The 15,505-nt window shown below is 53.6% G+C and overlaps 1 protein-coding gene across 1 annotated transcript; it reads right to left on the reverse strand.

Annotated features, from left to right (window-relative positions):
* Positions 1-608: 608 nt before the first annotated feature.
* Positions 609-12,937, reverse strand: ITGB2 (integrin subunit beta 2). The gene is made up of 16 exons (XM_027703232.1): positions 12,793-12,937; positions 7,614-7,680; positions 7,200-7,288; positions 6,715-6,898; positions 6,335-6,505; positions 5,891-6,132; positions 5,400-5,555; positions 5,112-5,207; positions 4,889-4,978; positions 4,553-4,693; positions 4,118-4,302; positions 3,161-3,405; positions 2,720-2,939; positions 2,349-2,554; positions 2,070-2,236; positions 609-1,806 (listed from the first exon to the last, which is right to left on the reverse strand). The coding sequence occupies exons 2-16, from the start codon at positions 7,675-7,677 to the stop codon at positions 1,744-1,746; spliced, it is 2,319 nt and encodes a 772-aa protein (XP_027559033.1). The 5' UTR covers positions 7,678-7,680; positions 12,793-12,937; the 3' UTR covers positions 609-1,743.
* Positions 12,938-15,505: the final 2,568 nt, after the last annotated feature.

The raw sequence follows: 15,505 nt of genomic DNA on the forward strand, positions 1-15,505 counted from the left end.
CTGGTGGACCTGGCAGTGCTGGGTTAACAGTTAGACTCGATGCCCATTTTTCCCAACCTTAGTGATTCCATGATTCTATGGCCTGATCAGTGTGTGCCAGCCCATGTCGTGGACTGCTGCTCTTACCAAAACCAAGCCAACATCTTGGGGGTCCTCAAGCCAAAAAATAGCAGCAGGCTGGGATAGTGCTGGAAGGAGTATCAGGCACACTTTCCTTCTTCATACTTTGCCCTAGACCCTCACAGTCACTGTTGAAGAACAACAAAATGGCCAAAATAAACCCCTGATTTGAGGCAGCACAGTCAGTCTTGTTTGAGGTGGTTCACATACAGCTGCCAGCAAGTGGGCAGGGACAAGAACTGCTCTGCATCATTCAGTGAGTCGGTTTTGGCTTGCAAGGAAGCACCTTGCAGGGCATAGATGACAAATTAGTGTAGAAGACAGCTTGTTTCTCTGGCCAGCATCTTTCCCAGGCACTGTACCCATGGGAGATGGCGGCAGCAATGACAGGGTGTGGCTGTAGTTTCTCCAATGAACATTTCAGCTGCTGCCCTTGCACCTAATTCTCAGCAGGACAGACGTATTTACTTTATATATTAAACCTTTATTCATGTTAAACCCCTTCAGAGAGCAAATGAAGATGTGACACAATACAACCATATGCAAATTAATCCCAAACTGAAAGCAACTAAGGAACTGTACCACTGTTTCACAGGAGCAACCACACAATGTGAGAGCAATTGGCTGCTGTGTGTGGTTGGATAAGTGCTGAGCTGGAGGTGCTCCAGGCACTGCCAGGTGTTTTGCACAGCTGGCTCTTGGTATGTCTGACCAGCTCAAAGAGCAGGGAGAAGATCATGCCCTGAGGGGTGGTGGAAGAAGCTGTGTCTGAGCTCCAATCTGCAGAGAATTTTTCAGCTGCTCAGTGCCAAAGTTTCATAGATCAAATGGTGGCTCTTTTGCCTCCTTGCTGTGCAGAGTACTTCAAGGCATTATGGAGGTAAGCCAGGCATGCAAGAGCCCAGGCAGAAACTAGCCTGAGGTAGGTCTGAGAGGAGCAATGTCAGAAAACAGTTGATAATTTGGGAAAAAGATTCAATGCATGTTCCCCAGCTGCTCTTCATCCCTAGGTACAGGTGCTCACTAGCCCTTAGGGCACATCACATCACTGCAGCCTCCGGAGCAGACTGCCAGCCTGGAGGACTCTCCACATCCCACTCAGCAGTGAGTTCTCTGGAAACCAGTGCATAGTGGTGGAGACCAGTTCAGCAGGGGAGGGCATGGAGCAGCCTAGGAGCAGATCCTGCTGGAGCAGAAGAGATACGGCAGTTTTGAAATCTCAGCTCAAAATCAAAGCTGGGAGCACTCTGTGAGCTCGGTTGGCTTTGGGGCTCGGTGTCTAAGACTCCTGGCAGAAGGCAGAGTTGGCATCAGGAGATGAGACAGTGACCAGTCCAGGAGCTGCTGCATGTTCCCATGGTGAGGCCTGCTCTGCAGTCCTATCCACAGCAAAGCTGTGTCTGTTCCCTTCTCCCATCCCCACTAACCCAACCATGGAGCACTAGGCCAGGATGCTGGCATGGCACAGTCCCTCAGCCAGCACCTGACATGGAAGAAGGGAACAAACCATGAGGATAAAGAAGAGGAGATGGGAGCCTTAGTTTAAGATTTCCTTAGTTTGAGGTTTCTTTATCTTGGCATTTCCTTATTTAACGGTGGGTCCCAGCGCTGCCAGGCATTGCCTCATTCGTTAAACCTGGGGTTGACAACAGTGGTGGTGGCACTCCTGAAGAGGGGGTTATCAGCCTGGAGGGAGAGAAGTGAGAGGCTTGTGTTGTGCTGTGTTACCTGCCCAGCACCTCCCAGTGCCAATGGCACAGACAGCACTGGCAGAAGAGCCCACAGGCTGTTTAGCCCCCTCCAAACTGCAGCCGGACTGAACAACAGGCCAGTGGGGAGGGCTCAGGTCTAGCTGGCTACCTCTGGGAAGGATGTCCCCTCCTGCTGTCCCCACCCCGGGATACGTGACCATCCCAGCACCCCCCACTGCCACAGACGGGCTCTCTTACGTCATTCCACTTGGCTTTGGACTTCTCCTTCTCAAACCGGCGGTATTCCCGGCGGTCAAACAGCTCTGTCAGGCACCGCCAGATGAGCAGGACCACCAGGCCAATGAGGACCACGCCAGCGATGGTGCCGCCCACAATGAGCGCGATGTTGGGAGGCTCCGGGCACTCTGTGGGGCAGACAGACCGTGTTGGGCTGCAGCCCCCCATGAAGCAGCAAGGCTGCCATGGCAGGGCTGGCAGCCTGCCCGTGGCAGGGCAGGGGAAGCGGGGCTGGGGTACCTTTTTCAGGTTCGACGTAGACGGTGTATATATCGTCACCATCCTCCTGGAACATATGGAAGGACATCCAGCAGTTCTGGGAATCCTTCTCCCTGCATTTCCTGCTGCCCTCGATCAGCTTCTCGGACTTCCGGATGTTGGGACAGGCCTGGGAGCAGTTCTTCTCAAAGGGGCCGCTCCCGAAGGCCTTGCACTCCACACAGGAGCTGCAAAACAAGCAGCCACAGCTCACGTCTGCAGGGGCAGAGACCCACTCACCCAGCTTTGGCTGCAGCTGGGCCCTGCCCAGGAACAGGCAGGGCTTGCCTGCCCCTGCCTGGGATACTGGGGATCTCTGCTGCCCCTGTGCCCTCTCTGTGTGCGTCACTCACACGTATCTGCCGCAGGGTGAAGTGCAGCCCGGGCATTCCTGGCAGAAGGGGGGCTGGTACCCGCCCCGACACTGGCAGCGGTTGCAGATGCAGGTCCCGCGGAGGCTGCACACGTTCTTGTTGGCGTTCAGGCAACCCTCTGTTGACTGCCGGCACTGGCAGGCGCTGCCCTGGTACCCAGGCTCGCAGATGCACTGCCCGCAGTAGCATTTCCCGCGCTCTGGGGGGGGATGGAGACCTTTCAGATTCTGCAGCCATCCAGGTGACCCTCCCTCTGCCTGTGCCTGGAGAGCATCACCCACCCTGCACTCCCTGGGATGCTCAAGGAGGTCCTCCGGGCTGGCGTGGTGGGACCCAGCAGCCTCAAACCCACGCCCTCGGGTTATGACATGAAAAGGCAGCACCTCCCTACGCATTTAATTCTTCTAAGCAGTGCCTCACCTGGGCCGCCGCAGGGCAAGCCGTTGTGGAACTCGCAGTTGGTGCTGTCGCACTCGCAGTAGGTGCCGAAGATCTCCCTGCCGGGCACGTCGCTGGTGTGGCAGACGCACTGCCCGCACACACAGTCCCCCAGCCCCGAGCAGATCAGTGAGCTGTTGTCCTTCCGGCAGCTGCCCTCCAGCTCCTTGCTGGTTTTGCCTTTGGTGTCACACTCGCAGTTCTTCCCCGTGTAGCCCGGGTTGCAGCTGCCGCCAAAGGGGAGGAGTGAGCTCGGGTCATTGGCCACCCGAAATGCCGTGGGACATGCACGGGGCCCAGACCTCTGCCACAGCAGAGCAAATCTGGGACAGCTCCACAGAAAACCAGTGTTGGTTAGCATGTTGGTGCTAAATCCATGCTGCAGCAGGGTGGCTGACCGGGAGGAAACCTCAGAAATGCTCCTTTTCCCCCCGTCATACTCACACCACCAAATGGTGGCCCAGAAATTATTGTTATAATTTCCAAACCTTGCCAAGGAGATCTGAGTATTTCCTGAGGAAACCCAATCTCTTCCTCTCCCTGTCACTGAGGGGCCATGAAGCAATAATTATACTTAAAGCCTTAAGTGAACTGCAGCCCAGAAGTGTCATTTTGAGAGATTTCTACAGAAACCTGTGTCTGCTCAGTAGGTAGGTTGGTGGATGCTTTGATATTGGGATGGATGGTTGCATAGTTGGATGGATGGAGGTCCTTGGGAAAGCAGCATAGGCTCCACCAACAGTAGAGGCAGCTCACTGTGTCCCCTGCCTCTGTGAATGCAGGGTACAGTTCCAAGGGGAACGCATGAATCCACTTCCCCAAACAAAAAAATTTGTGCAAAGCTGCAGAGCCCAGGCCCTGGCTTGGCCCAACATCTCTCTCCCAGCAGCTCCCCAGACCTGGTAGCATTTGAAACAGTGTTTTGGGTGGTGCACACACCTGCAGATCCCACAGATGATGCTGCCCTGCCCACTGCAGGCAGCTGGGTCGGGCTGCTCATCACAGTGGCAGTCACAGTTGCTGTCCACGTGGACAGTGAGGGTGTCTGTGAAGCCCAGGGGCCGGATGGTGAAGGACTGGCTTTGGATGCACTCCTTGGCTGTGACCTTCACTTTGAAGATGACCTAGAAAGTGCAGAGTAAGATAGAGAAGGGCCAGAAGCCCAGCTATCGGAGGGTGGTATCAGCCCTGGGCTGAGGACACACACATCCAGCACAATGGAGGATCCCCCCCATCCCACAGCATTTTGGACACTTGGTATTAAATCAGTGTAGACAGAAAGCCTGGAACAGCAGCCAGAGTTCCTGTCATTAAACAGGGTGGGCATCAGGAACTGTGCAAGCTGTGGGGTGCTCCTAGCACAAGAGCACATACCTCATCGTTGATCTTCACATTGTCACACTGGCCTCTTGCTCCATCCGTGGTTTCCTGGTTATTACTGCATTTGGAGTCATATTTGACATCCAGGACATCTGGTAGGGTGGAATGTTCCAGGATGATCAGTGAGGACAGGTTCTGTGGGAAAATGGTGGAGAAAGTGCCACCAATCCAAGAGGAGACCAGAGCAACGGGGTGTGGGGTTGCAGGTCAGGGTTCCCTCCAGCCCAGAGAAAAGGGGCAGGGAGCACCCCAGGCTGGGATCTCAGCTGCCTGGAGTGGTTCTGGAAATGCAAGTGATAGCATTGGAAAGGTGGGAACTCCAGCACTTACATTGTAGGCCACCTGGATGAGTTCAATGATGTTGCTGGAGTCCTCGTTCAGCTCTCCCACTGCTGACTTTGGGATCATCTCACTGAGTTTCTGCCAGTGGAGAGCAAAGAGGTGAGCACTCCCTGCCACATGATAGCAGAGCAGGAGACAGCAGCAGGAGGACACTGTGCCTGTCCTCTTGGGAAGGGAATGGAGGCACTTGGACCATCTGAAATATCCTTACCTTGTAAACATCCACCATCCTACTGGTGACAGCAAAGATGGGCTGAATGTTGTTTTCGGCAAGTTTCTGGACCAGCTGGCCAACAGATGGGTAGTCCTGGGTGGGGAGAGGGATACCAGACTCAGCACTATCTCCCCCCACCAGCAGAAGAGTGGACAGTTTGAGTATGGCAGCCCAAATTATGGTGACTATGGCGACGTTTTGGCCTCTGCAACAGGGGCTTTTTTACACGACAATTTTTTTTCTGCCTGAGGCTGTGGAGAGGCTGAGCAGCCCCCAGGTACTTACAAACTCGTTGCTCCTTTTGTACATGTTGTCCTCCAAGTGGCACTGGCCATCGTTGGGGGTCAGGATGCCCGCAAGCTTGCCATCGCCGGCGAAGTGGAAGCCGTCGTCAGTGGCGTACACCAGCAAGCGGGTCACGTTGCGCCAGCCTATCAGGTCCTGCAAGTGGCACAGAGAATGGCCCCTGTCCCTGAGTGGGGCTGGGAGGACAGTGCCAGTGGGCATGGTGTGGCCCTTGCCAAAGTCTTGTGTCAGCCACAGCACGGGGTAAGGGGCACGGGAAAGGTGGGTAACAGGAGATCACGGTCAGGAAGCTCCAGGGTAAGACAATCTCTTGTGCTCCCTGGAGTAACTTGCCCTGCTGCCAAATCAGAACTCATACACCATGGGCTTCCAGAGCCCAGCTGGAGAGGGGCAGAGCCACCTCCTGAGAGCCAGCCCATGTGTGTGGGTCGCAGCCCCCATGGCTGAGCAGGGCGGCCGCAGGGACTCACCCCACACACTGCTGCCTGCATCATGGCATCCAGCCCCCCCTCTGGGGCGTCCAGGTTCCCTGAGATGAACTGCTTCCCCACTTCGTTCTCAAACTGCTTGGCATTGTCGGTCAGCGACAGGATGTGCTTGAAGGCAAAGGGAGGCTGGCACTGCTTGTCCTTGTTGGGGCAGGGGTTCTGCAGCTTCTCAGGGTGCGTGTTGACAAAGGGCAGCACCGTCTTGTCCACAAAGGAGCCAAACCCTACGGCAGCCAGACCGTAGTTTCAGGGAGAGGACACAGGGCACAGACAATCTGCTTGCCACAGTGTACGTGTCCATGTCCCTTGTCCTGGCACACTCTTCAGCCAGGCAGAGGACATTCACTGCCCACTGCCCTCATCCCCCTCCAGCCCTGCAGCTCTTCCCAGCAGCAAACAGCTGTGCCAGGCCAGAGACAGGCTCACCAATGCGTCGAGAAGGGGTGGTGCTCTCCAGCGCTCTGAGCAGCTCCCCTCCCAGCTTCTTCACCTTCTGCAGATCATCCAGCATGGAGTAGGACAGGTCCATGAGGTAGTAGAGATCAATGGGATACCCCATGGCACGGCGAAACTTCGCCTCAAACACAGCAGGCTGGCCTGCGGGACAGGGATGCCGGGATCAGCTGCCGTGTTGTGCCACCTCGTGCCATCACCCACCCCTCCTCTCTTTGGGAAGAAAAGGGGCGGAAATGCGGGCTGCAACGTGTTGCTGTGTCCCAGCTAAGTCTGAGGGCAAGCGGAAGGATGCTGGGCACACCGGACAGCCCACGAGTGCCAGGGTGTGGGGAACGCCAGGCAGAGCGTACCTATCCTCAGTTTCAGGCGCACCTCCTGGGGAGTCAGCTGCACGTCGTTGCTTAAGGGACGGTCCTGTGCTGTTGTGATGTCGTTGACTGGGAACTCAATCTCACCGCGTGGGCACCCCCTCTGCTCCAGCTGCTCGATGGTGTCGCAGCGGATGGAGTCCGGCTCGCCGGCTTTGGTGAAATTCTGTGTGTGGCAACGTCAGCGGGGAAAAAAGTCAGAGGAGCAGGAGGTGAACGGACATGTTTAGAGATGACCCAGCCCCCATGCCCAGGTCTCCAGAGTATTGATGGAGAAAAGATAAGCTTTGATGGGTATTGATGGAGAAAGGTCGTGTCTGTCAGATCCCTCCTGGCCCCACCCACCACACAGGACAGGAAACACTCCCACAGTGCAGCCAGGCAGAGCCAGGCCAGCAGGGTGACCGTCCTGCTGCCTATTAGCTGACTGCTGGGGGTTCACATCTTGACAGGCTACACGGACCTACCAGCTTCTTGCACCAGGCGCAGCCAGGACCAGACCGGATGCAGTCCCTGCACGTCCCCGCCTTGATCTTGGGGCACTCCATGGAAAAGGCTGAAATGGAAAGAAGACAGACTGGGCATGGGGGACACCTGGGGGAGGCTGGTCTGCAGCACCAACAGCCACAGATGCTAAACACCCAGCACCAGGCACTCGTGCTGTCCTGAGCCTGCCCTACCTATAAAACCCATTCCGGGGGCCCTGACAGGGTCCTCACCTGCCTCACTGTCCCTCAGCTGGGGGACAGATCCCTGGAAGTGCAGGATCTGTCCCTTGCACATCTCTCAGTGCCATGTTCCCACTGCTGTTGGGCAGCACTTGGGTTCCCCCCCATCTCACTGCCCACATAAGGTGCTGGGGGAAGGCAGGTTGGGCTCACCTGTTGTCACCAGCAGCAGCACCCAGGTCACTGCTGGCAGCTGGAGGCAGCGGGCACGCAGCATCTTCTGCAAGACAAAAAGCATTCCTGTGACCACCTGGGATGTGCTCCAGGAGTGGGGCAGCCACAGCTTCTCTGGGCAACCTGTGCCAGGGCCTCCCCACCCTCACAGGGAAGAATTTCTTTGTAATATCTGATCTAAACCTACTATCTGTCACTTTAAATCCATTTCCCCTTGTCCCATCACTACATGCCCTTGTAAAAAGTTCCTCTCCAGATTTTCTGCAGGTACCTGTCAGGCACTGAAAGGCCCCAATCAAGTTATCCCTCAATAAGATTACTCTTCTCCCTATATAATTATATCTACATAACAGTGTAAAATCTCAAGCACTGCATCTAGTTTTGTACTAGATGTTTTTTCCACTTCTGTGTCGAGCTATATTTGGATGGAAATTGGAACTAAATTAACAAAAGGACCATTTCTATTAATTAACTAGCATGGTGTGCTTGGTACATGGAAAAAAAAAAGGTCTGTTACTACTTGCTTTACATTTGACTGATTCATCAAGGAAATTAAGTATTTCTTGTAGTGAATTAATATGAGTTTCCCTGCTGAAGGTTTCTCCACCCCAGTCCCATCTCCTGGGCAAGCAGAGAGGCTGGGTCACGCTGTGTGCTGTGGTCCAGCCTGCTGGTGTGGTGACCTGTCCTGGTTCTGTCCAGGACAGTGTTAATTTTTGCAGTAGCCAAGAAGGGTATTGCCAGGTTCCTCCTGGTGAGCACTCGTGTGTGAATCATTGGCCTCTCTCCTACTCTCTGTCATTACTGTAACAGTGTGGTGGCCTTGCAACATGGATGCGCATGGGGAAGTGAGAAAAGAGGAATTTGTTAGAAGAAGAAAAAGGACTAAGAAAGCATGAAGGAACAACAAATGTCACCCTTTTTGGCAGTATTAGACACAGTGTCTGGAAACCAGGTCATCAGTTTCAAAATAGCTCTGATGGTGCCCTGAGTAAGAAAATAACCACTCCCCAGCTCCTGCCATCACACCCTCCTGTGAACTTGCTGTATAAACAGCACAGAGTGACACGGAAATGAGAAAACAAGGGAAACCTTCAAAAAGCACTGAGACCTGTGAGTACTGCCCAGATCCCCTTCTGAGATGTCAGGATGTCCTGTCTTAGCTCATTATCCTCTGTAAGATACCAGATAAGCTTAGGATGACACTGGTCAGCCTTGAAAGAATGTCTGGTTTCCTCCTGGGTGCAGAGAGAAGGTCTAGGTAGGTTGGTGGGTAATGTTGGTACAGTGAGGTTTGATGCCCAGCTGTGGTATGGACTTGGAGATGTGCTAGGACTCTGAGGCCACCATTGATTATGGCAGGGGCCATCTGGAAGCCCACCCTGCCCTGGAACCAGTCTCCCTGGCAGAGCTCCACAGCCAACACCACAGAGCTGCACAGCCAACAAGAGGCACCTCTGGGGCCATGCAGCCAAACTCTCATGATGACATGGCCTGGGAGCTCACTCTGCCCTGTCTGGTGCAAGATCATTCTATGGTGGGTGGACAGAGCCCTTCTTCACAAAGATATCCTCTGCAAGTCCCTCTCCACCAACACAGTCCCCCTTGGTAAGTTTTTAAGGGCATCATTTATTGTCACAGCTGCAACGTCCCTGTCTGTGTAACAGGCACTCCCCGTGCTTAGCTGTCCCAACACATTTCTATCACCTCCAGATTCTGCCAGCACAGCTTGAGCTTGTAGGAGGGAAAAGTGGCTTCCGCCCTTGTTTCCTGTAGCACCTGGTGATCGACACCCCAAATGTGCCTAATTAGGCTCCTGTGCTGCTACAAGCCAGAAGTTCCCCCACAGGGTGTGGGGACAAAAAACCCACAGATTTAGTGAGCTCCTGCTATTCCACCTGCCCAGTGTTTCCAAATGTTTAATTCCTGCTGCCATGCCAAAGTGTGGGGCAGCGATGTAATAGAGCTCTGTGAGCTCCTCATTCTTGCTGGAGGTTGGAGTTTCCTGCTTACAGGCCCATCTCATAAAACAGAGCAAGTTTCCAACTAAAACAGGATTAAAAAAGCTCCCAAACCCAGGAAACGAAGTGGGAACCTCAATACACCCCCAGTGCTGGCTGCTATCAAGTGTTGCAATGTAGGGTTCATGCCATGGGTTAGATTTGGATGCCTTTTTCATCCCCAAAGTGGTTTCTTGCCCTTGTCACAAGATCACGAAGCACACCCAGATGCTGGGAGAGAGCAGCAGCAGGAAGCTCAACATTTCTTCTGTTCTGCCATGGAGGGAAATTACGCCCTGGTGTGTGGGTGGGTGAGTGCAAATGTGACGCAGGGTTACTCTCAAAGAGAACAAGCAGGGCTTTCTGCCTTTGTCTGCCTCTTTACAGCATTCAGAGGAGTGCAAAGCAGGTTTTCGGTCTGACTCTCATAAGCAGGGCCCCAGCATGGGCCTCAGCAGCATTTCCTCCAACTCCCTTAATGATCCCTCCGGCTCATCCCAGACCTGAGCAGTCACTGCCAGTCCTGGGGCTCGTCTCCTGGGTGTGCTCTGCCTGTGATGTTGGGGTTTTTTCCCTTCTGTTCCATAAATTCAGGCAAGCAGAAGGGTGCACATAGTCCATCCTCCTGCACTGGTGTGAAGGAGCAGAACTGCAGAGCTTTACAACCACCCTCATCCTGGGGTTGGGAGTGGGGTGCCGAGATCGAGCACCCCATCTAAAGGCAGGACACATTGCCACCAGGCTCTGCTTCCTGGCCAGGGCTGCATGGTGGCATCAGGGGAAGAAGCCTGCACCTCGGGACCAGGGTCCTCCTTGGCCCTGAGCTCTGATCTTCTCCCACATATCTCAGGTGGGTCAGGATCAGGGCTCTGCTTCAGCAGGAGACTTTTGCAGAAGCCTCCAGGGTACTCCACCAGTGGAGCATCTCTCTTAGGGCAAAATGCCCTCCAAGAGTCTGTGAGCATGTGAAGGAGGCCTCAGGAAAGGTGCATGAGTTAAAAGCTGGGTGCTGTCCTGTATGTGGGCAGGGCTCAGAGTTGGAGCATGCCAGCACTCAGGGTGTGCTGGGGGATGCTGTTGGGATGAAGAACAAGCTGGGATTTATAAATAGGGCTGAAGGGGAAGTGTTGATGCCAGCAGCAATCTTGTTGCTATAAATAAAACGGGTGTTCAATAGCAGAGATGAGTCTTGCAGTCTGTTAGCCACAACTCCCCACCAGTGCTTTGCTAAACATCTGTTCTCCTGCAAAACAGGAGGACACACACTCGTGCCCAGGATCCTGGCAGGACTCCTGGGGTGTTTGCACCATCCACCTGTAACAGTGAGGAGCCACCAGTGTCAGTGCTCCTGGGTACTTCCTCCAAGCACCACTGGTGCTGCATCACCATCATGCTGTGACAGAGATGCCGGGTACCACACCCAGCAGTGCTGCTCCTTCCCACCCCTCCAAACTGGGCAATCACAGACCCCGAGTACAGAAGGGAAATGAGCAAACTGAGAATGGGAGAGTGGATGTCACTCCTTCCATCACTCGGTTGTGTGATGTGGATAAATCCCACCAAGGCAGGCAGCCATACACAGGACTTCCCCATCCATGCAGAGTATCACATGCAGTGTGTGTGTATATATATTTTTATATATTTTTATATATATATATATATAATACGTGTATATATAATACATATAAATTACAGGGCAAATATAAAAAATAAAAATATATGAATGTTATTTTTAATATATAAAAAGAATATATACATTCCCATGTTCTATTATAGGAAATATGAATATATTTTATATATCTTTCCTTCCAGCAGCCTCCAGTGCCTGCAGAGGACAGATCTGCGGGGTGAGCTCTCCCCTATGTGCACCAAGTCCCTAACTAGCCTGTGGCATCCCTTGGCTCTGAGCACCAAGATCCCTGGGCGCCTGTGGGACCCTTGCCCTGCCCTGTGAGGGAGGGAAAGAGGGGATTTGTGCTGCTGGGTCTCCCTAGGTCAAAGCCCTGCTTGGGTGGGAAAGAGCTGCCAGCTGGTTGTCCTGCCCTGGGTAGTCCAGGGGCATCATGCTCTGCAGCACACTGAGATCACTCCTAGCAGCACCAGAATGGAGACAGAAAAGTGCAAAACCGCCGTGTGAAGCAGGATGTGACAGCTGTGACAGCTGTGATAGCAAAAAGCACCATGTAGGGCCTCCCCACACCTTGCAGCAGCCAAGTTCCAGTATCCATGCTGGCCCCAGGGCATGATGTCACTGCACACGTTCACATCTTTGCTTCTCACCTGCCAGGAGGCTGGGAGCTGTGGCTGTGACATTGGGAAATCATAGAAAACGAGGGCCAGGCTGCTTTTCCCTGTCATGTGGGGTGTGTCCCACTTCCATCTGCATCCAAGAGCCACTGAGATGTCGGGAAGAACCTGCTCTCCCCAGGGTCACTTGGCTGAGGAGTATTTGATGTGTGCAGCACACAGAGATATGGAGAAGAAGAGCAAGGCTCTCGCTCCCACTCCCAGCTACCCCCCCAGGCCCACAGGGGTGCAGGGACAACCAGGAAGGTCCCTGTAATGGGCGGTGACACCGTGCTGAGCTCCCCCCAGGCTGCCGTCCCTGCCACACTCACACTATGCCGCCACGTCAGGTCCCTCTTTCCCACCATACCCTGCAGGCAGGGAGTGAGACCCCACGAGGAAGAGGGGGGTCCCAGGAGGGGGACTGGCACAGCCCCCAGCCCTGGTGCTGCAGGCAGGCACACAGCCTGTGCCATTCTCCCCAGTGCCATGTGTAAGGGCGTGCGAGGAGCACACTGCTCCCTCTCTGCTCTGCTTTCTGAGCCCACAGGGTGCTGAGGAAAGCTTTTTTTGGGGTCTGACACCCTCCCCACAACAGCCACCTGCAGTTCCAGGCTCAATGCTACCTCCAAAAGCAAAACCATTACAGATTAGGCAAGTTGCCTTTGCAAAGGCTGCACAGACTGACCCACCTGCGGGAGGGACACCACACCAATCCCCCTGAACTCGAGTGGCCAAAAGTTAGATCAGGAATGATAAAACAATTCCCTGGAAACACCAGAGCTACATAACCCCTTTGTTGCCTGGCTGCCTTCCCCCCCCCCCCCCGAAAGGTGGAACAGAAGCATAGAAAATAGAGATGCTGTACTCACCTGGCATCCAGCCTTCGCCTCTTTCCCGTGCTTGGGCTGGGATGAGGATGGTCTCACCCTCTCAAGCTTGGTTGGGAAAAGCAGCCAGGCATCCAGAGCTCTGCAACGTACCCCAATCTTTCCTTCCTATTTCTGTCTTGCTGGAGGAAGGAGGAAGTCAGAGTGGTAACTGTGGGAGGGCGTGTTCCCCCAAGAACCCCGCCAGTCCCACTCATACCGGTCAAACCCACAGCATCTTGCCTTGGGGGGCTGGGGCTCAACTCCCTGGGCTACCCAGGGGGCTTGCAGCCCTCCCACTGCACCTGGGAAAGGGACCCACCCAAAACCCATCCTTTCTGCCCACTTTTCACCTTTCACAGTGCTGTTGGGGATCATCCCAGACCCCAGTGGGCACACAAAGCTGGCAGTGGGGGAAACTAGTTCCTTTGAGAGCTACTGACAGCCCTTGGGTGTGGAGGGGACGGGGAGCTGGCTCCCCTCAGGCTCTGAAATGTTTGTCCTGGGGTAGCGAGGTCTCCTTGCACGGTAGAGGATGCAACTGTGCTCGCTGTGGCAAAGCTCAGGGCTTCATGGGGAAATTTTTTTAAGCAGCCTTCAAATTTTCTTGTGCTGGCTGCAATAACTCCTTCCAAAGGAATTGCAGCAGAATGTCCCTGAGCAGAGAGGAACCAGCTACTGCCAACTTTCTCTTAACCTCTTCAAGGCACTACAGTAAAAGTTATTAATTGAAGTAGTTTAGAAAACATAGAGGATTGTAGATTTCTTATTTTTAACGTGAGGCTTTGCTAATTACTTTGTAGGTTTTCCTTCCAAGCAACCTGATGTTGACTCACCATGTTGCATTATCACAGACTCACAGACGGGTTTGGGTTGGAAGGGACCTTACAGACCATCTCATTCCAACCCCCTGCCATGGGCAGGGCGACCTGAGGCATCATAAGACCCTGATGCTCTTCACCTGCTGCTGTGTTACAGTTACAGAGCTGGGTTTATTTTTGCAGCAAGCAAAGAGATTGCAGTGCCAGCAAAAAATTTCTGTGCACTAACGGATGCTCCACGGGTTAGTGCTTTTATTAAAGAAGACAGCAGAGCTCTGGCTTGGTTTCTTCACAGCCAGGTGTAGCAGGAAAGCAACACAGTAGTGCTGGCAGTGGAATGGGAGCCCTGGAGCAGCTGATGCAGGATATGGTGGGGATGGGGCCTGAGAACAAGCCACCTGGGAGCTGGGGTGCTCACCCCAGCTTGGGTGGTTACAGCTGGATGCTGCAGAGCAGCTCCCAGGCCAGGAGTGGGTGGGCTGGGGCGGATGAAGCTGGGAAGGCTGGTGGGGCTTCCTGCCGGTGGTGGAGGTTGCAGATCTGAGGGAAGGAAGTGTGGTTGAGTGAGACGAGCTGTAATTTTGCTTTTGTGTTGCATGAGGCCCTTAACGAGCTGCTCTATCCTCCTCAGTGATTTCATAGGGTTTGTCCAACCACTCTGTTCCAACTGACTAAAGGTTGAGGGAAGAGGATGGGAGAGCTGGGAGCCCCTGGAGTCAGAGCAGCGGGAGCAGAGCAGGTGTACCATTGGTCCTTGTAGCCAAAGCTGAAGCTTGCTGGTATATCCCAGTTCCTCCCAGCTGTTCCTCATGCTCTCCTGCAGCTTTAGCCTTGAGTGTTGCAGCTGAAGGAGGTGGGCACCCTTTGAGGATGTGTGCTTGGCCACGGCGTGTACGCTCTCCAGCCCGTCTGTAAGCATTTTAAGCTGTTAAACATTCCTCTTTCTATTTTCTTTCAGCTGCCTTTATTTTTATTCGTTCCTCTTTTTATTTTTACTAGAGTGGATTGTGTTTCCCCTCACCACTGTCTGGAGGACTGCTGGGGCTTTTGCAGGATACACTCAAGCAGCTGGGGTGAGTGGTATCCAGCTGGGTACTCTCAGAGTGGATGTTCCCCAAAGTCACTGATTTTGGTGATCAAAGATGTTATTTTGGGCCTTTGCTCCTAAATGATGCTCATCCAGCCTACAGTAAGGAAGTTTTCCTGTTGTTATTTTCTATTCCTGATGAACATTAAATCTTTCTATCCCTAACAAACTTTAAATCTGGTAAATGCCCCATCCCTGAAAGTGTTCCAGGTCAGGCTGGACGGGGTTCAGAGCAGCCTGGTCTAGTGGTAGGGGAGTGGAACAAGATGATCTTTAAGGTCCTTTTCAACCATTATGTAATTCCATGATTCCCAGGTGTGTACCCAGCCACATACTCCAGCTAAAAGAGAGGATTCAGGCAGCTGTGGGATCTCCACCCTCAGAAATATTTTGTATTTTCAACCTTGTAGTATTTGCACAGGGGTACACTTGATTGTGACCAGGTACCTGGGTATGACTGTGACCAGTGACAGGACTCGAGGAAAGGGCTGGAGCTGAGTCAGGGGAGGTTTAGACTGGATGTTAGGAAAAGGTTCTTCACCCAGAGGGTGGCTGAGCACTGGAACAGGCTCCTCAGGGTCACAGCACCAAGCCTGTCTGAGTTCAAGAAGCGTTTGGACAACAAACACTCTTGGGCACGTGGTGGGATTCTTTGGGTGTCCTGTGCAGGGCCAGGAGTTGGACTTGATGATCTTCATGGGTCCCCTCCAACTCAGGATATTCTATGATTCTATGCTCTTTCCCAGCACCTTCCAAAGGGCCTCTCCCCACATTTCTTTGGTACCCACAGGGAGGGTCACCAGCTGTG

Source organism: Neopelma chrysocephalum, unplaced genomic scaffold (assembly GCF_003984885.1).
Source record: "Neopelma chrysocephalum unplaced genomic scaffold, ASM398488v2 Primary Assembly neopelma1_211, whole genome shotgun sequence".
NCBI classification, from domain to species: Eukaryota; Metazoa; Chordata; class Aves; order Passeriformes; family Pipridae; genus Neopelma; species Neopelma chrysocephalum.